The sequence below is a fragment of the Hylobates moloch genome, unplaced genomic scaffold, assembly GCF_009828535.3.
Source record: "Hylobates moloch isolate HMO894 unplaced genomic scaffold, HMol_V3 SCAFFOLD_17, whole genome shotgun sequence".
Taxonomy (NCBI): Eukaryota; Metazoa; Chordata; class Mammalia; order Primates; family Hylobatidae; genus Hylobates; species Hylobates moloch.
The window spans coordinates 28342612-28364073 of record NW_026652292.1 but is presented as its reverse complement, the minus strand read 5'-3'; the positions used below and the strand labels follow the sequence as shown (position 1 = coordinate 28364073).

General features: G+C 38.0%; 1 protein-coding gene across 8 annotated transcripts in view; it reads left to right on the top strand.

The window, feature by feature from the left end:
* Positions 1-21462, top strand: part of DROSHA (drosha ribonuclease III) — a 131220-nt gene that overhangs the window by 55142 nt on the left and 54616 nt on the right. For 7 of the 8 annotated variants that reach the window (XM_058430120.1, XM_058430116.1, XM_058430117.1 and 4 more), the window contains 4 exons: positions 5727-5896; positions 9893-10017; positions 11685-11784; positions 13622-13729. In XM_058430120.1, the coding sequence (XP_058286103.1) occupies positions 5727-5896; positions 9893-10017; positions 11685-11784; positions 13622-13729 (503 nt within the window). The remainder of the gene's footprint in view (positions 1-5726; positions 5897-9892; positions 10018-11684; positions 11785-13621; positions 13730-21462) is intronic. The other variant, XM_058430118.1, reaches the window with a different exon arrangement.

Here is a 21462-nt window from a genome sequence, read left to right as displayed (position 1 = left end):
TTTAAACCAAGGATTATTCAATGCTGACCAGTTTACCAGAAACCAAATCATAGAGCAATCAGTTTATTGAGATTTAAAATTTTTTCTCAAATTTTTGTTTCTTTCCTATCCCACTCTCTACCTTTGGTCGCAAAATAGTTGATATGAACTAGACTGAGTATAAGGTTTTATTCTGAGTGTAACTGGTGGAAAGGTAGGTCGTAATTCAAGATAGTGAGATCACACTTAGGGGAAAGCCTACTCATTGCTTATATTACCACCCTAGTAAAGCATTGCAAATCCTGAATCAGTTTTGCAAATTGACTGTCTAGAAAATTGATGCTTTGAAATTGCCCCATCTGGAGCAGTAGTTCTCAGGTGTGGCTGGCAGGGGGCCAGGAGGTGGGAGAGTATTGCAAAATTTCCAGGAGGCAAGTGTAAAACCATCTATTAGTACCACATCTATTTTTGCAAACCATCTATTAGTACCACAACTTAACATACATTTGGAAAATTTAGAAAAGACTTGTTAATACATATTTTAGAAAATAAGATTATTAGGATGTCTCAGCAGGAATATCCAGAAGACACAGAAACGCGGTCATACAGTTACTGTCAGTGTAGAGAAAGGGGATAATATTTTTGTATTTCTTAAAGTTGAGTACTAACAGTTGAGAAATACTCTTATAAGCAGCCATATTCTTAATACAGATTCCCTAACAAATTACCCCCCACCCCAAATAACCATATAAATAATCAAGCAATATAAACTGAGAGAATTGGGTCTCTGAGAAACAGTTTATAAAGTCTATCAGTTCATTAATGACTGTCCAGATTCATTCCCTGAAACACAAACTCCAGTTCTTCCCGAATAATGAGCTGTTGTCACGGTTCCAGTCCCAGAGTTGGCGGAATTCCTGCTAACCTTAGCTTACCCGCTCTCATTTCTCATTTATATCATGTCCTATTTATTTCAGCCAACAAGATAAAAATTACTTCCTAGCCCTCAGTGACATGGCTCCATAAATCCCCAACATAAACAAGTGGCAAGGCAGACAAACCAAAAGAGCCAATTCATTAACATTAGTGAATTCATGGCAGCCTGAGTGCAAGTGGCCAAGTTATTAGTCTGCTTTAGAAAGTCATTCCACAAATGTTTATGGAGTGTCTTTTTGCCAGGCTGGGTGTGAGAGATATAGCCCATGCCCTGTGGTTCTGGCAGGAGTCTCTAATTTATGGATCTCCTCTTACCTTTCCATGGAAATTGAACCCCAAAACCAGACAGGGAGCAGAGTCTCAATCCCCCTTCCTTGAGATACCTTTCACCTCAGGTTATCTGCCCTGAGTTTCTACTTTTTTACAGTGGTAAATAAAATCTTATTAAGGTTTAGTTGCCATTTAAAATATTTAGCAGATTTCAACATGGATTTGTGGTTTCTCCTTCAGTGTTGTTAACTTTGCACCTGATGTGTGTATATGTATATTTTTAATTATGTCTAGTTTCTGTGCTGCTATGTGACTTGTTTCTGCCTCATCATTAGCATTGTACCTAAATAAGAAGGTGGATAACTGGCATTCTTATAAGCACCTTGTGATCTTCTTTCTTTCTTTCTTTCTTTTTTTGATATAGAGTCTCACCCCATCACCCAGGCTGGAGGGCAGTGGCACAGTCTCGGCTTATAGCAACCCCTGCCTCCCAGGTTCAAGCGATTCTCCTGCCTCAGCCTCCTGAGTAGCTGGGATTACAGGAGTCTGCCACCACGACTGGCTGATTTTTTATTTTTAGTAGAGACAGGGTTTTGCCATGTTGGCCAGGCTGGTCTCGAACTCCTGACCTCAGGTGATCCACCCACCTTGGCCTCCCAAAGTGCTGGGATTACAGGCGTGAGCTACCCCACCCGGCCAGTGGCCTTATTTCTTAATCTAGTTATGCCTTTCCTAAATTGGACAGTATCTATACTAATCATTTTCTACAGAAATGAAGCCTTTAAGGGAGTCTTGGTTTGTAGTCTTAAGTGTTCCTCTCTCCCACTAGCTCTTTTAAAAGTCTTTTCACATTAAATTCGCTGTCCCCAGTCCATTTCCCTTTTATCTGAAGTGCCATGGAGTCAGGCAGCTGTAAATGTATGTGTGGAGATTCTAGTGCTGTTTAATATATCTGGACCTGTGTATATTTACTCCCTCCGTCATCTTCCTCTCCCCCCATGAAAATATGAATCTTTTTTCTAATTCTTACACAAAGCAACATTCTGCTCCTTCTTAACAGTATTTTACACCCCTATTGTGTCCTTAAAGTCCCTGGTACTCTTAAGTAATCTCACCAAGTATAGGCATTATAAGCCAAAAATTATTTTCTTCTTTCCTTAGTTCCTAGTGAACCTAGTTAGTGTGGCAGTTCTTCCCAAGGTTCGCTAGGTTTCCTTTATTCCTGCTGTTCTGTGTGTATGCACATGAAGTGTATAGGCAACGTATTCTGGCATTAGAATTTTCTCATCCACCTGTTCACCTCAGTCCCCTTAGAAGATTAGTGATTCTCATGGACTCAGACTGAGAGACAGGTATTGTGGGTTTGCTGGGCTCCTTAGCAAAGAGAGGAACATTACTGATGGAGGAACACACGTTACAAGCAGGTGGATTGGAATATGTTTTTATTATTTTATTTTATTTTTTGAGACTGAGTCTTACTTTGTTCTCCAGGTTGGAGTGAAGTGGCACAGTCACGGCTCACTGCAGCCTCAACCTTCAGGGCTCAGGTGATCCTCCCACCTCAGCCTCCTGAGCAGCTGGGACCACCAGCGTGTACCACCATGCCTGGCTAATTTTTGTATTTTTTGTAGAGAGGGGTTTTGCCATATTGCCCAGGCTAGCCTTGAACTCCTGAGCTCAAGCAATCTGCTCACCTTGGCCCCTCAAAGTGCTGGGATTACAGGCATGAGCCACCATGCCCAGGTGGAAAAGTGTTTTGAGACTGACTTGGAGAAATATGCCCCTAGCCACGTGTCTTCGTTTGAACTGTACTAACAAAAACATAGATTGGTGGCTTAGACAACAAACACTTATTTCTCACAGTCCTGGAGGCTGGTAGTCTGAGATCAGGGCGTCATCGTGGTTGGGTTGTTGATGAAGGTCCTCTTACTGTTTCACAGCCAGCCATCTTCTTATATCCTCACCTGGTGGATAAAAGAGAGAGGAAGCAAGCTCTTTTGTGTTTCTTATAAGGGCACTAATCCCATTTATGAGGGCTCTACCTTCATGACCTTATTACCTCTGAAGGCCCCACCTCCTAATATCATCATACTGGGGGTTAAGATTTTAATATATGTCTGAGTGCTGTGGCTCACACCGTAATCCCAGCACTTTGGGAGGCTAAGGTGGGAGGGTCATTTGATGCCAGGAATTGGAGAACAGCCTAGGCAACATAATTAGACCCTGTCTCTACAAAAAAATTTAAAAAGTAGCCAGGCGTGGTGGCACAAGCCTGTAGTCCCAGCTACTTGGGATGCTGAGATGGGAGGATTGCCTGAGCCCAGGAGGTTGAGGCTGCGATGAGCCGTGATGGCATCACTGCACTCCAGCCTGGGTGACAGAGACCCTGAATCAAAAAGAAAAATGAAAAAAAAAAGGATTTTAATATATGAAATTTGGGGGAACACAAACATTGAGTCCATAACACTATGGAAGTTAGCTTATTAATGATGACTTTTGCGTTTAAGGCAGTTGCTTTGTAATGAGGCATAAAGAAAGTTACTGCTATGAATTAGTAGATAGAACATATCTTAATGTGGGTTGATGTATTTTGTGACTTTGTCACTTCTTGGACAATTATTATTATTTTTTAGAAGCACAGTGTCTTTAGAACTTTGATTAAAAGAACTTTATTTTCTGAGTGTTATCTACAAAGATTCATTTAGGAACCATTGTGATCAATCATTATTAGCCTATGTGCTTCTTGAGCGCCTAGAGCTTGTGGCATTTTTTTCCCTGGTGATACTGACATGGGACCAATCACAGTGCATGGCACGTATGGTGAAAAACATGCTCCCGTCTCAGAGTCAACTCCAGAGCTCTTAATGAGCTGTAAAGCTTTGTAAGATCTGACTTCCCTGCTGCCTCTCTCACATTCTTCTCACTTCACACCATCCACAGTGGCCTCTTTCCAGTTCCTGGGCACAACAGTTCCACTCCACCTTAGGGCATTTGCTCTTTCTTCTCCTCTTCCAGACTGCTGCATGGTAGCCTCCCTTGCTCCTTTCAAGTTTTGCCTATGTAAAACCTCTTAGAAGATTCCATTCCTATCCATCCTTTTAGATACAACTCTAGTTCCTTGTCCTGTTTGATTCTTCTTTGTAGCACTCATCTCAACCTGATCTTTTATGTAGCTCTTTTATATTGTCTCTACTGCAGTAGAAGCTTCAGGAAGGCAAGGCTTTGGCTGTTTCCATCATTGCTGTGTTCTTAGGGCCTAGAACAGTGGCTGTTACATAAAAGGCACTCAATAAATATTTGTTGAATAAATGAATATTTGGATGAATGAGTGAATGCATGCCTGCATATATAGTGGCTGTAGAACAGCAATGTGGTCTAGTTCCAGAATAACATCTCAGATGGAGGAACACAGCTCACACAGAAATGTTGATATTGTCTCTCTTTTCTCTCAGACATGCAGTCTTGTTTAAGTTCTTAGCCCACAGCAATTCACATTAAAATTGTTTAGTGCCCCAGACTCAGACTGGGTGCCACTAATTCCTCTGACCAGGGAGGACACTCTCTTTTGTGCCATCCCATTGCTGCCATCTTGTGCTCTTGGTCCCTTTCTTTCTCCCTGAAGTGTTTGGTCCTGTACTACTGTTCATAGCCTATCTCATGACCTGGGAGAGGGTAATGATTGTCCTCTTCAGGGCTCTTGTCCTTTGTTTGGTTGGGAGTAGGCAAAGAAAAGAGGTATAAAATGGTTGCCCATGTTGGTCCAGAAGTTAAGTCCAAAGAGAAGGCAGAAGCCTGTAGACCCCACATTAATGCTCAAATGAAGTGGATGTCTTTAGTTCATCAAGTACTAGATTAATTGGCTTTTTCCAGGGTACTTGAATGATGCCCTTTGTTATTTTTATCCCCTGTACTTGGTGCTATATGCTTCTGTAGGCCTCAGAACACTCGGTGTTTTTTCCATGTACTAACTCCATAATGATCTTCCATGATATTAGCACAGGCTCTTTAGCTCTGTTCATCATGGCAGGTGCAGCACATTAGCACCAAAAAAATTAGACCATAATGCAAGAACAGCGTATTGAAGACATCCATAAATATCTCACAAAAGCTTAGAATTTCCTTAAGACAGTAACATCACTTCTAAAGAGCTTTCATCTGTTACCTCAGAAAGAATGATAAAATATTTAAGACCTAACATGGTTCTGTATATTATAAACTATGGTTCTTTATGCTAGGTGGCTTTAAATTTATTTAGATAGGCACCTTTTTTATATTCATACCTCACGAATGGAGCCTTTTATCATTTATAATGTTGTTGTTGCCAATTTAGTAAATGAGATGGTTTATGAGCACTGTTCATCAATGAAACAAATGGCTTTCATATTATTTGGCACCTGGTTAAACAGTGTAAATTTTACGTTACCTTTTTGTACGTGCTCTTTTTCCTCCATTGTCTTGGTTTTTCCTTATTCAGTTGTTGATTTGCTGTAAGTTAAGTAGCCTTATTTTTCCTCTTCTCTCCACTCCCACTCCCACCCAAGATGGAGGAAAGGAAGTGCTGTCCATGCACCAGATTCTCCTGTACTTGTTAAGGTGCAGCAAAGCCCTGGTGCCCGAGGAGGAGATTGCCAATATGCTTCAGTGGGAGGAGCTGGAGTGGCAGAAATATGCAGAAGAATGCAAAGGCATGATTGTTACCAACCCTGGGACGGTATGTTCTGGTGTCTGTATATTCAGAGGCTGGAGGACCTTCTTTTCCAGATCTGAATGATTCAAGAAAACAGTAACAGCACATTTTAAAAGTTTTAGGTACTCACTGCTCTTGTCCTTGGATAATTTTTCCTTTAAATATTTAGTAAATAAGAAAATATTACAATTTAGGCATATTTGGTAGTAAATTCACCTAATTTAGTAAATTTATTCTACCTGAAGATAGGTACATTTTTAAGGCTTTTGATGCATGTTGCAGATTTCTTTCCAGAAGGGCTGTAAAATTTGTACTCTGGGAGCATATGAGAGCAACCATATCTTCATGCTGGTTATACTAAGGGAATTGGATGAGAGTTGGGGGGCGGGAAATGACTTAGTTCAGTTTTGTGTTTATTTTGATTTCCAAATGTTTATTATCCATTCATGTTTTCTTTTGATAATTGCCTATTAATATCCTTTGATCTTTTTTGTAGTATTCTTTTTTATTGATCCTCCACCATAATTATTATAAATATTTTCCATTTCTTTGGGTGCTACTTAAGTTTTTTGTTTTAAAATTAGCTTTTGATGTTCAATTTTAGAATTAAAAAATGCAAACATTAAAAGGAGATAATTAAAAGAAAACTAGTTCTTATATAAAGACATAACATTTTCTTTATATCAATTTTTTTCTTCTAAATTAGTGTTACTGTTTCATAAAATAGTTACATATTGGCATCTTACAAGGATAAAATTTTATAGAAATGAAGAATTAAAATATTTCCATGAAAATAAATGGAATAATCTACTTCACAAAGCTGTTGTTTTCTAAAAAGCTGCCAATTGGTTAATAGCTTTGATTCATAAACTAAAAACTCTGGATCAACTTTTTGTAGCATGACAGTAACATCTGCACAAACAAAATGTTGCTATTTGCAAATAAAACATTCTGGCTAGTATGGATTCTTTTAAACAAATCCAGAAAGTAAAATTGTTTAATAAAAATATGTTTAAACATAAAACTTGTTTAAAACCAGAAAATCGTATAATTTTTACTGTTAAGCCACATAATTATTGAAGTGACTTTAAAAGAAATATGTAAGTAATAACACTCTCAGGGTAAGACTGTGAATTCTATTTTTATTCTTAAAACAGTTGCATATATTGATATTCCCTTTGTCACTTTTCATGCTGAGTCAGAGGATGGGGTGTGGTGGGCGATGTCCAGTTTCAGCTGGGTGGTTCCACTTGGAGAGTTCCATGTTCTGTGGTAGACATGGGGGGAGCACGTTCACCCTGGGCTTCCTTCCATGGTATAGTTATGTTTTCCTGAAATCTAGAATCAGCTGGAGAGTTAAAAAAAAAAAAAAAAAAAAAAACTTAAGGATACCCTGGCTTAAGGATATACCTACCTTATATGCTCCAGGCAGTGAGGCCCAGTTTGCTGTAGTTAAAAAAAAAAAAATCCTCTAACAGTTTGATTTTCTCATTGCTTGTTTTTGAGCCAGTGGCATAGGTGAAGTTTATGATCACCGTGATCATCATTCAGCTGATTTGTTGAGGGACTATTATATGAGCCAGGTGCTAGTGAAGTTATATGTTAGGTTGGTGCTAAAGTAGTTGCGGGTTCTGCCATACCGCAACTACTTTTGCACCAAACTAATGTATGATGCTTGCCCAGGTGATAACCCAAAGACCACTAACATATGAAAGGAGTCTTTGATGAATGGTTGAGCCAATGGGCCCATCAGGAAAGCCTCTCATTTTAGGAGAGATCACTGGGATAGGCTTGACAGGGGTGCTTCCTAAACAGTAAGATCTCTGAGGAATTGAGAAATTGTAGAAATTATTGGCATGATTAACTGTGCATCCTTGAGATGTTGTAAAGCCAGTATTAACAACATGAAGTCAGACCTAGTCAGTATGAAAGATTTATATTGGAAGTTTCGGTGTCAGGCTTAAGAATGTGTTGAAGTTAATTCTTTTATACTATTTATCTAAAGATATGCTTAAAGGAGGAAAAAAAATCTGAGAACTCAGTATTATGAAAACATCCTACTGAGAAGTGTGCAAGTTACTCATATGACAAGGTAGACACCACACTACATTTCATCCTCTGTAGGACTTGCTTCGAAAGATTGCAAAATGGCAAGAATATTGGGAAATTTATTAAATTTTTCAAGCCATTATGGTCACATTAAATACTTCATTGCTGCAGAACTTAAAAGAATTAATCTTCCAAGGAATACTTTTGTCATTAGTGACTTTTGTCATTTTTTATTCTTACACAAAGACGGTATAATAAATGTTATAGGGTGTGGCCAAAGTCTAGAATATATTTCATTTCCTGCTCCCTCAACCCCTGCCATAAATTTAGAGATACTATAGATATTTTAAATCACTGTTTCCTCTGTTGGTACCATGGCATGGTGTTTAGAGTCACAGAAACATGAATAATTCAATAGCATTCTATTCCACAGTTCCCATTCTAAAAATGTATCCTGCTGTTTTGTTGTACAAAATAATGAAAGTAATTATTTGACCTTAAATAGCACGTTGCTACTGTTGATGGGCATTTAAATAATTTTATATTAGATTACAAGTGAAAAAAATATTTTCCATTTTCAAATTTTGAGAGCAGAGACCAACTTTTCAAGAAGCTAATGAAATTTTGTTTGTTAAATGACACTTAAAAAATTTGAGGGTTTTCTTTTTTTGTTTGGCTTTGTTTTTTGAGACAGAGTCTCACTCTGTTGCCCAGGCTGGAGCACAGTGGTGCGATCTCAGCTCACCACAACCTCCGCCTCCCAGGTTCAAGTGATTCTCCTGTCTCAGCCCCCTGAGTAGCTGGGACTACATGTGTGTGCCACCACACCCGGCTAATTTTTGTATTTTTAGTAGAGATGGGGTTTCACTATGTTGGCCAGGCTGGTCTCGAACTCCTGACCCTGTGATCCACCCACCTTGGCCTTCCAAAGGTTTGAGTGTTTTAATTAACATGGATGAATTCACCCTTTGTCACCTCATTGAATATTTGTCAGATGGCTGGCTGGTATCACAGTTGTAGGTAGAGGGACCAGTTTGTCCCAGTTGCTGAGAGATTTCGTGGTTTTAGCATTGAAATTCCTCTGTCCCAGAGAAACCAGGCAGCCAACCAGACTCTAATTGTTGGGCATTGTTGTGGGACAGAATGAAGATTATTGGCCTCTGTATGAATCAGTTTTACAGCCTTAGCCTCCAAAGCAGCTGAGCCGCAGACTCTACAGTGTGCTAGTAAAAACTGAATCTCTAATTGAGACTGTCCTGAGAGGTGATTATAAGGAAGGCGGTTGCTGAAACCTATTCTCTGTGATTTTACCATCTTTTCATAAATTTAAGCTTTCAAGATGAAAGCCATTTCACAAATGATCCAGAAGGAATGAGCCATTCACTTCTTCCTTTATTAGACACAGAGAAAAAAATATGAGGCTCTCTGTTAAAATACACAAATGTCCTACATGGACATAATAAGAGAAGCTTAACTATTTGGCCTTTCCACCACTATACTTTCTAACTTAAAGATGTAGAATTAAAGGAATACATAAGATCCACTGAGAACAAGTGAGGGAAAAAACTTAAATAGAGGCATCTGCCTGTGCATCCTGAAATGTGAAATTAAAGCAGAACAGGCTCTGCCTGTGATGTGGAATCCTTCCCCTGTGCCTTCGGAGAGGTTAAGGAAAAGTTATATCTGACTAGGTGTCCTTTTAAAAGTTTAATTTTTAAAGGTTTCTGTGTGGACTGCAAAAAAGGACAAAATCATTGTTCATTATGCCAAATGGCATAGGCTCATTTACAAGGATGACATTACAGTTTTTAGATAGTATAGCTGCTGTAATTAAAGGGTTTTAAATGACCTTTTCCCTTTGGGGACAAGGCTTTCCTGGAAAAAAGTCCGATTTATTCCTTCCCTACTTAGGTTAAAGTCAATACGTAAAGACTTCTTATGGGAATAAATGGCTTTGATTTTTCTCTCTAGAAACCAAGCTCTGTCCGTATCGATCAACTGGATCGTGAACAGTTCAACCCCGATGTGATTACTTTTCCGATTATCGTCCACTTTGGGATACGCCCTGCACAGTTGAGTTATGCAGGAGACCCACAGTAAGATATTTCTCAGTGTTTGTCTTAGCCAATTTCACCTTCTACTAACAGCCGAATTAGCAGAGAAATACCCTTTAGTGGATGTTTCCTTTTTAAAAATTAAGACCTGAAATGAGCCATGCTTCCAGTTTAGATTACCCAAATGAAACAATTTTGGTAGCTCCTGAAGAGTTATTTTCTCTACATATTTGAGTGCAAGAAACTATTATTCAATAGAAAATTTTTGGCAAACTTGGTCATCATAAGTCCTTGCATGTTTTTAAACTTTAAGGAACTTTTTCTTTATTCATCCTTATAATAATAATAATAATTATTTTTTATTTTTTCAGTGCCCTCTAGAGGAAAGTAGCACATATTGGTTCCTAGCACTGCCGAATTTATGCAGAGTTCTCTTTTTGGGGGCATCTTAAGAGTTCAAGATCACATGCAAAGTCAAGGTTGTGTTGGAAGTAGGAGCCGTGACTTCTGACTCTTAGGATTGATGTAACTTTCTACATTTTGATTTTTCCAACTGGCATGTTAGTGCTTTCTGGGAGAAGATTTAGGATGTGTGGGAATGGAGATAGTACCATTAGATTCTTTGGGACTGTTTGGATTTCCTACCTTGCTAAACACACAAACAGCTTCCTGATTTAATTTTTTTTTTTTTTTTTAAAAGGATTCATAGTGGGAGAAAAGGGCATGGGAGATTTTCAGTTCATAAATAGAGTTCTGGCTGACATATATTAGAAGAGGCTAAAGGGTTTTGTTCTTTTTTTTCCCCCTTTGGATAAAAGTATGAAGCAGTGAACCAGGCACTGTGTAAGTACTTCTTTCTTTCCTCCATTCTCTTAAAAAAAAAAAAAAAAAAAAGTTTTCAAAAAAGCAGAGGCCCAGCTAAGGCCAAGAAAGGAGCAGTTTTAATATGACAGAAAATCTTTGGAAAATCCCTTCTTGTCAGAAAAATGTTAGTAGAATGTGATGAGGCTCTCGTGGACTCAGATGGCAGGACTGTGAATTGATAAAGGACTGCATATTCGCTTCATTTCCAGGACGCTTTGACAGTATCCTTTAGATTGGTCTAGGTTATAACTTATTTGACTGCAACAAATATGCTTATATTGTCATGGTAAATAAAAATTGGTATACACCATTAGTCTTTTACCCTCTCCAGTGGACAAATGGATACAGCTATGTAGCTTGGGTTTTGGCACAAATGGAGTTCTCATTCTAATACTCTTCAACTCTTATATTTGGTATAAGTAGTTCAGCAACTGACAGTATCCCTATTAAGGAAGGGGTCTTTCTTTCAAAAAATATCAGAAAGTGTGTATTTAAATAAAATCTGTTATTTTCAAGAGGTAACAGTAAGAAACAGGATGATTCCATTGGTTGAGGTGTTTTTGTGTCTTTGGAATTCTTTCCAGAGATTCATTCATATAGTCACACCTCATTTCCAACCGAAATAAGCAATAATCAACTTAATCACCAGATTCCAGTTGACTCTTATCCATCCTGACTGTCAACCTCAAAGTCTTAGCCTTCCTTAGAATGATGGCTTTCTGCCATTAAGAATAATCAAAAGAATGTAATGTATGATTTGAAGAGGGCTCTTAAAATAATTGATTTTGTTGCACTTTAGGTTTACCTTCTCTTTACCTGAGATGTTTGCCTGTCCTTTTCCTTAGGTACCAAAAACTGTGGAAGAGTTATGTGAAACTTCGCCACCTCCTAGCAAATAGTCCCAAAGTCAAACAAACTGACAAACAGAAGCTGGCACAGAGGGAGGTCTGTATCAGACTCCATTCCTTGGTGATTAACGATGATGTGCTTCAGGTTTATTTCGCGATTGTTCTATCACACTATACTTCTGGTACAAGATGGAAAAATATTTAAAAAAAAAAAAATCATACTTTACCCTCCTCCCCACATTATTATACGAATTGATTTTAAAAAATCTTTTAGTTTTTAAGGGAGCCTTTTTATCCCTGTATTAGTCTGTTTTGCATTCCTCTAAAGGAGTACCTGAGACTGGGTAATTTATAAAGAAAAGAGGTTTATTTGGTGCACGTTTCTGCAGGCTGTACAAGAAGCATGGCACCAGCATCTGCTTGGCTTCTGGGGAGGCCTCAGGATGCTTTTAGTCATGGTAGAAGGTGGATGGGGAGCAGGCACATCATATGACAGAAGAGGGAGGAAGAGAGGGAGGAGGGAGGTCCCAGACTCTCTTTAACAAGCAGATCTCACATGAACTCATTACCGTGGGGAAGGTACCAAGCTATTCTTGAGGGATCCACCCATGACCCAAAAACCTCCCACCAGGCCCCATCTCTCACATTGGGTATCATATTTCAATGTGAAATTTGGAGGGGCCAAAACATCCTAACTATATCAATCCCTAAAATGCCAGTTTCTTAATGGATTATTACCACTGGGAATCAAACATATCTTTTATAGATATTAAAGCTTAAATTTGTTGAATCAGCCTTTTATCTTTAATTTGGTTGCACATTATACAACATTGGGCCTTACTCAGATTTCTTGGTCTTAAAGTTGGAAAAGATTGTCTTCCATTGGTCTGCCAGTTTAGTATGGTAAACTTATTTTGTAAGATTTCATATCCCAAATTCCATATTTCCTTACTAATGGGTAGTACTATCCCTGTAATGCAAGATAACTTATGTTTTAGTTTTAATTATAAGAATAAACGATTTCAGTATCAACATAGATTATTGTCTCAGAGAGGTTTTATTCTGCTGGGGTTGTGTAAGGGCAAGGCTTTGAAGCTGGAAAAAGTGAATTCTGGCTTTGTCACTTACTGTGATTTAGGCCAATCAGCCTGTTTATAAAGGAGGGAACTAAGGTTGAGAGGCTGACTGAAATGTTCCTCCGTTGGTGCACTCAGGGAAAAAGGTAGTTCCATGAACTTTCGAAATATGCCATTTAACGGGCCTCTTGTGGTATTTGGCCTGTAAAAAGAATTTAATCAATAGTGGGGGTGGGGGTGGTTCCTGTTATTATGAATTCCTATGAGATTTTGATTCAATTGCATGCATACAAATATACAACTATTTTTACAATTATTCGAAGGGCCGTGAAAGGGAAGAGTTAGTTCCTAATCATGTCTCACAGGTGACATTTTGGATCATAGTCTTTTTTTATTATAAAATATGCCCTTGCAGCAAGAGTTTTTATAAGGGTTTGCAAGTTAGAAGGCAACTGTTAGAATTATGTGGGTTGCAGTTTAATTTACTTTGTTTCTTAGATGTAAATACTTAACATGAGGCTTGATAAAAATTTTACATGCTCATTTCAAATCCCAAACCACATTTTGCTTCCTTTATCAATGAAAGGGCGTATTTTGTTCAAAAATACCAGAATGGTAGATTTAGTTTAGATTTTTTCTTATCTAGTTGCCAAGAAAGGCTGGGCTGTGTTATACCCCAAGCTTTGAGCATTCCAGCCTCCATTTTAAAGAAAATATTATAATTTTGTATGAAGGGATTTGAGTATCTGAATGTAAGGGTGATAGTAAATGAATCCAACTTACTTTCTAATGCTTCATGTTTGGCTTACTATTGCTTTGTAGCAGTTGTGTTACTCATCATAATGAATTCTTTTCTAGGAAGCCCTCCAAAAAATACGGCAGAAGAATACAATGAGACGAGAAGTAACAGTGGAGCTAAGTAGCCAAGGATTCTGGAAAACTGGCATCCGTTCTGATGTCTGTCAGGTGGGGACACTTCTGAGGACACAGTTATGCCCATACTTTTCTTCCTTTAAAACAAATCTGGTACTGAGGGTTTCTTAATTGAGAATGTTCTTTAGAAAATACTACCTTGAGACTAAATGGAATATCAACTATAAATTGTTTTCTATTATTTGGATTTTGTTTTTGTTGTCTGTTTTGATGCTGGTGTGTGTGTGTATGTTGTGCTTGTGGCTGTTGGGGTGGGGAGAACCTTACTTAGTAGTGTTCAGTTCAGTCTCTTCTCTTTGGATGAAGGTAAGTCTGTCCTCAAGCATCTGCTCATGCATCTGCCTGTTTGCAGCACATGTGTAGGTGCTTATACAAAAGAGATAATCCAGCAGCCATACAAGCAGACTCCTGAAGTGTATGTTTTCTAGACTGATGACTCAAATTTACATTGCAATTTATATTGCAGAGAACTGAAGGCATTAATGAACAGAATCAGTATATACTTCATATTTGAACCAAATGATAATATATTTTCCTTGGGTGAATGCAATAGAGTAACATTTCTGCTATATGTAACTAACTGACTAATAAGCATTTTTGTTTTTCCTATGGGTGGAATTTATATGTGATTAAAGATCCCCTAAACCAACATATTCTGTTTTTTCACTTGATTCTTTTGTCACAATTGATATTGGATGAAGTCCATGAGAATTACAGTAAAGGAAATGAGTACACAGGCTATGGTTAGGTAATGCAGTTTGCTGTGTTCAGCCTTTTGGAAGAATACTTCCAGGCTTCCATTTATCTGTTTCGATGGTAGCATGTGTTGCAGTAAGTTCAAGCAGCTTACTCTTAGTTTCTTCTTAGTGTTCATTTCATCATAATGAATTTTTTAAAAAATCAGTGTTGGCATTTAATTATTATATTAACTAGCAGGGTTTAAAAGTATTGCTACACAATTTATGTACTAAGTGATGTCCAAAGCTAACTATTTTTGCATTAAGATGAACTGCTATTGGTGTAATATTGCCATATTTTCAGGGTAATCATCTATAGTGGTAGCCAGCTATTTTCACCAGGTCTACAATTATTTTACCAATTGACAAATATCTTATGATGTCAGTACTTTCAGATGAATATTTTACTTCCATTGATTCTCTCTCAGGGCCATTTGAAGCCATATCACCCGGTTTTTCTGTTTGTCAGTGTTTCCCCAAAACCAACGTAATGTCATCCTAAGGTGGACATCATCAGACCAGTGAGCAGAATCCTAGACAGTTTGCTCCAAATCTGATGATCTCAGTGATAAGTCAGAGTTGATTGTCTAAGAGATCATAAAATTGTTGAGCATTAAGAACTAGAAGGCACCTTCCAGACCTTCTGGTTAGTAGTTTTGAACTTGTGTTTTTGGTTAACTTCAAAGTTTTTTTTTTTTTTTTCATACAAAACCCTGCTAGAGCCATTATTTGTAAAAGGATAAAGAAGCTTGATTGACTAGTGGGAGATGGGAGTGGAGAGAGTATCCTGTTTTACTTGATTTCTCCTCCACCTCCTGTAGCAGTCCCTAAGGCCACTGAATACAGTATCTTTTTTTTTTTTTTTCTGAAGCATTGAGCCTTTTTTTTTCTTTTTGTGAAGCAAACAAGAATACTGAATTATCTGTTCCAGTACAGTTTTGTATTCTTCAGCTATATCACAAATGTCCTTCCTCTACCCTCAGCTAGTTGAGAAGCAGCTGGAGGAGTAAGTGGTCTTGTCTCTTGCTGTGTGATATGCTATGTTCTGTTTCGAGGTTGATAGGCAAAAGGACTCACTCAGTTTCCTTGCCTAACTGGTAGAAGAAAAGGGATCCTGATTAAACCCCTGCAAAGGTGAATGCTTTATGATCTAATAATCGTTCCTCCCTCTGTAGAACTCTCACTCTTCCAGAGAGAACTGCCATCTGTTTAGAAGCCATGCTTCCATTCTCTGGTCCTCCGAATGGAAGTCTTTTTAAGATTTTGATAAAATTACTCTCATATGTAAATGACTTGATAAAGAATGTAAATTGTTGCCTGTGAGTTCATATACTGAATACAGAAGGAATTGCTTTATGGTTTGTAAAGAAATGTCTGCATATAAATGAATGAAAATGAGCCAGCAAGCTACCTGAGAAGTCCATAGAAGCAGAAGAGAAGGAAATGCCACTTACACAGTGGCAACATGGGGGCTGAGAGTGAACTATTAAAACCAAAAAACCCTGTGCTTTGGTGAAATAGTTCCTTACACACCAAAATCAAATTATCCTGGATGCATTCTGTAGCTGTCAAGGTTAGATGAACAGATGAAGTATCTGTTTATTTTGACATATTAAATATTATTTCACCATCAGTGAGTATTCTTGGGGTTGTGAAAATAAATTGTTACCTGCATTAAGCTTAAAACATCAACATATGGAAATTTGGAGGTGTTCATCAACTCATTCATGACACAGGAGTAACCTAGTTCAAACTTTAAATAAAAAAACCCTACAGTAAGGTTTAGGGGAAAATGATTTAGGGGAAAATGGCAAAAGTAAACTAGCGTAGTTGACTTTGGGCTCAAAATAAGTATTTTTGCAATGAGTATTTTCATTATGTTTATTTATACCTTTCCTTGTTCCAGAATGGCTTCGAAGTGGTAACCGTTGTTATGAATGTAGGAATAAATAAACCACTGACTATGCAAGCCATGGGCTAGTCATTTGAAACTCCCTGGACTCTTACTGAGCTTTCTCTTTGTCTGTCCTTATTGAATATAAATGGTCAGAAAGTCTTCCTTTCTACTGATGCATCTTACAGAAAATCTTTGACAAGTAGAGAACTTCTGGGTACATTTTAACTAAGAGTTTTTGCCACAGATGATACGTTAGCTCTTCCTGGAATTTTTATGTTTTAAAATTCTCAGGTATTTTACATGCATCACACAAAGATTCTGAACAGTTGCCCTTAAATTATCAATGTTTGCTATACATTTTGTTTGAATTTTTTTAACCTTGAAATTCCTTCAGTGAACAATGAAGGCAGCAAAGCCATTCCCTCTAGTTTTGTTGTAAAGAAATCAGATAAAATATTTTATCATGTAGCATTAATGACCAAACATCTATGAATATATTTTAGAAGCTGTTTTAGTCGTATTTTTAGGATAGAGTAGTCTTTTTACATCCTTAATAAAAGTTTAGTCCAGTGCAGGTTTGTCTAGTCAGAAGTCATATATGCTAACATTTTTTATTGTTTATTTGGCCTTTACTTTGTTCTTAATGTAAAGATTTTAATGAATGTTTAATAAAACCTGTAATTTTTTGAGAAAGGGACCAACAGTGTTTTTGTTGTTGTTTTTTTACAAGTAAAATTGGCTGTGGCTTACAATGATATTTAATTTCTTATGTTAGAATAAATGTTTTCTTTTGGTGTGTTTTCCTCACATAAGCTGGTGGCATATCATAATGCAGTTTAAAACCTCCAAAATGAAAGCATTTAGTATTTTTGGTAATGAAGAATAAAAATCTAATTGACTAGGAAATAGCAGTTAAGTGAATTTATACACTGAATACTTTGAATAATTTTATGATTATTCAAAGTCTTTGAACAGATAGGCTCATAATTTTTAGAAAAAAGGATGTATTTAAAATCCTTGGTAGTTTTTCCTCTCTATTTGGTAGTTCATTGATATAGAACCTACTGTTTTTTTAGTAATAATTGCTAGTAGGTTGCTAGTAAAAGCCTTGAGATGCTATCTGGTTTCTGCAGGAGACGAAACCCTTTTGTTAAATCTGAGATGGAGTGACCTCAGTACCAGCATCTCTCTCTGGAAGTACATTTTCCCCAACCAGAGAAGTTACCAAGGATTGTTAGGAGATTGGAAAATTCTACCTGGTGCCCCAGCCAATGTTAAGAGGATTGAAAACCTAGGGGTGGGTGCTATAACTTGTAATTATATGTGAACTGAATGTGGACCTGTCACTATATTTGTAGATAAATTGTTGAAGAACTTTTTCTGTGTTGCTGCTTGTTAGAGTGAATTCTGGGTAATGTGGAAGAAAAAGGAATCAAAACCTGAATCTGAGTCTAAAAAATTGAGCATAATGACTCAGAAGAGGAAGAAAAGCAACATGCTGCAATAGGACCTGTATTTTTTAAGAACAGGGTTTCACACACTGAGGTTAAATTGGTATCTTCTGTAGAGGGAGGCGCCTGGACCCTATGCTATACTGAGAAGGTGGTCCATGGAAATCAATAAACTGACTCAGAAGACGTGAAAAAAGGAGCAAAGAATTTGCACCATCACACTCACATCACCAGTAGGAGACTCATGCCAAATGCGGAGACACTGTAACTTCTTAAGGAAAAAAAAGGAAACACAGGTGCCTGGAGAACTGTTGGCCTTTGAGGAAAGCTGAGTTGTGGTGGTTGGTATTTGTATTGAGTGGACAGAGAGCTGTATTTGGACTAATTAATGAATGTGCTGTCTTCCTAGAGTGGCCATCTGGAATGGGATGGAAGGCTGCCATGTATTATCAAATTATCTGATTGTCTTGCTCAATGATTTGTCAAGGAATGACTCAACAGTGAAAAGTAACATCCCTAGGGATTCAGAGGCTTTGGACAGCAAGTTGAAGGATGTATTTTCTAAATTAGATCTTGTAGCAGGGGGAAGGAGGAATGTCTGAGAGGGCAATGGTTTCATAGTTATTGTTAACAAAGGAATTTTGATTTTTAGTCTGTATGAGATACTTGATTTTTTAATTGGAGCGTAGTGCCGCTTGTGAAGAAGGAAAGATTTGTTTAAAGGCTAACTGGCCTGATAGAGATTTCTTTGTTTTGTTTTTTGTTTTTTTTTTTTAGAGATGGGAGTCTTGCTGTGTTGCCCAGGCTGGAATGCAGTGGCTATTCACAGGTGCAATAATAGTGCACTCTGGCCTTGTTGCCTTGGACTCCTGGGCTCAAGCAACCCTCCTGCTTCAGCCTCCTATAGCTGGAACTACAGGTGCATGTCACCTCATCTGGCTAGTGTTATATTTTATTAGGAATAATTTAAAACATACAAGATGAAAGAGAAAAGTATAATGAACTCTGTGAACTATCACTTAGCTTCGACTGTTTTCAAAAGCATTTCTGTAATATCATCAAATACCTAGTCAATGTTTACATTTTTCTCGTTGTCTATTAAATTTATTTTAGTCTGTTTGAATTTGGGTCCATGTGAGATCTATACATTGTGATTAGTTGGTGTTGTTTAAGTCTCTTTAATCTGTAGGTTCTCATTCCATTTCTCCTTTTTTTCCCTTGCAAACATTTGTTGTTGAAGAAATTGGATTACGTGTCCTGTAGAGTTCCTACAGTGTAGTCTGAGTTTTGCTGATTGCAACTTTCTGGTGTCATTTACCAGGTACTTCTGCCCCTTGTGTTTCCTATAAATTGGTAGTTAGATCTAAAACTGCGCTGCCCAGTATCACTGGTTGCATATGGCTATTTAAATTTAAATTAATTAAATGAAATTAAAAATTCTGCCTCGCAGTTGCCCTCACCACACTTTGAGTGCTCAGTAGACACATGTGGCTACTGCCCATTACAACAGCACAGATAAGAGGATATTTCCATCATCATAGAGTGTTCTGTTGAATAGCACTGACCAGATTTAAGTTCAGTTTTTTTGCAAGATATTTTCATAGCTGGTGGTGAGGACTCTCTTTATTTGTATGTGACATTATCGGTCACTGATGGATCGTTACGTAGACCCAGGGTCTGCCAAAATGATATTCTAATTCTGTCTTTCTTCATTTATTACTTAAAATACTTTTTAAAAAGGATCTTTTCCTCATCAACTATTTGATTACCCTGAGATGAAGATCCTGTGGGACAGCACCAAAAGTTACTCATTTGATTTATTCCATAATACCCAACAAGTAGTCCCAGATTAACAATTTAATAGCACCACCACCAATATGGTGATGGAAAATAGCTGCTTGTTTGTTTGGGAGTACAGATGGTCTTTGACTTACAATGGGGTTACATCCCAGTAAACCCATAAACCCAGAGTAAGTTGAAAATATCATAAGATCATAAGTTGAATTTTCAGTTTATGATAGGTTTATTGGGACACAGCCTATCATCAGTCAAGGAGCATACTGAATTAATATTGCTTACATGTCATTGTAAAGTCAAAAAATTGTAAGTCTTACCGTAGTAAATTGGGGACTGTCTGTGTTCTTTTTTGTCTTTGATTATCTATAGCTGTATCTCACTGGGGATTTACACTCAATTTTCTATATCTCGTGGTTATGCCACAAACTGGATACACAGAATTCATTTGTTTCATTTTACTTTTGATTTTAAGAGTTCCACTGACTGACTGACGGATTGATTGAGTCAGGGTCTTGCTGTGTCACCTAGGCTGGAGTACAGTGACACTGCGATCATGGCTCACTACAGCCTTGAACTTCTAGGCCCAACACATCCTCCCACCTCAGCCTCCCAAGTAGCTGGGACCACAGGCATGTGCCACCATGCCTGGCTGATTTTTCTATTTTTTGTAGAGACGGGGTCTTGCTTTGTCGCCCAGGCTGGTCTCAAACTCCTAGGTTCAAGTGATCCTCTTGCCTCAGCCTCCCAGAGTGCTGGGATTACAGACATGAGCCACTGTGCCTGGCCTAGGTTCCTTTTAAAAATTAAAGATTGTTTTATAATTATGTAAAATGTTTACATGACTCTGCAATCAGATTTACAGGGTCAAGTGTACTTTTTTTAAGTCTAACTTCTATCTCTGTTGCTTGTATCCTTTTCTTGCCACCCACCCCTGACTGTCTTTTAAAATGTAACTATCTTTTAAACATGGCTTGATCTGGCTACGCACGCAGTGGCTCACACCTGTAATCCCAGCATTTTGGGAGGCCGAGGTGGGCAGATAACCTGAGGTCAGTAGTTCAAGACCAGCCCAGCCAACATGGTGAAACGCTGTCTCTACTAAAAATACAAAAAATTAGCCGGGAGTAGTGGTGTGTGCCTGTAGTCCCAGCTACCTGGGAGGCTGAGGCAGGAGAATAGCTTGAACCCAGGAGGCAGAGGTGGCAATGAGCCAAGATCACGCCACTGAACTCCAGCCTGGGAAACAGAGTGAGACTCCATCAAAAAAAAAAAAAGGCCTAATTTCTTATTTTTATAAAAGCAAATATTTATGTATTTTTGTTTGTTTTCCTCTTTCTTGTATGAATGGTGGTATCTTAAACACACTTTTCTCTACTGAGATTTTGTTCACTTAACAATGTGTCTGGACCAGGTGTGATGGCTCAGACCTAAAATTCCAGTGCTTTGGAAGGTCAAGGCAGGAGGATTGCAAACTTAGCCAGGTGTAGTGGTGCACACCTGTTGTCCTAGCCACTAAGGAGGCTGATGTGGAAGGATCACTTGAGCCCAGGAGTTTGGGGCTGCAGTGAGCTATGATTGTACCACTATACTCCAGCACGGGTGACAGAGTGAAACCCCATCTCTAAAAAACAAAACAAAACAACAACAACAACAACAACAAAAACGTGTCTGGGAGATCACTCTATAGTAATATATAGAGCTTACTGTTATGTTTGGCTTTCTGTCTGTCAAACAGTTTTATGTTAGTGGTTACTATGAAATCCATTATATTGGCTTTGTGTTTTTCCTTTTCATATCCCTTGTATTCGGGAACGCTTGTATTTTTATTCTAATGGTTACCTTTATACTGACAACTTTATAGTATAATTATATTTCTCCCTTACT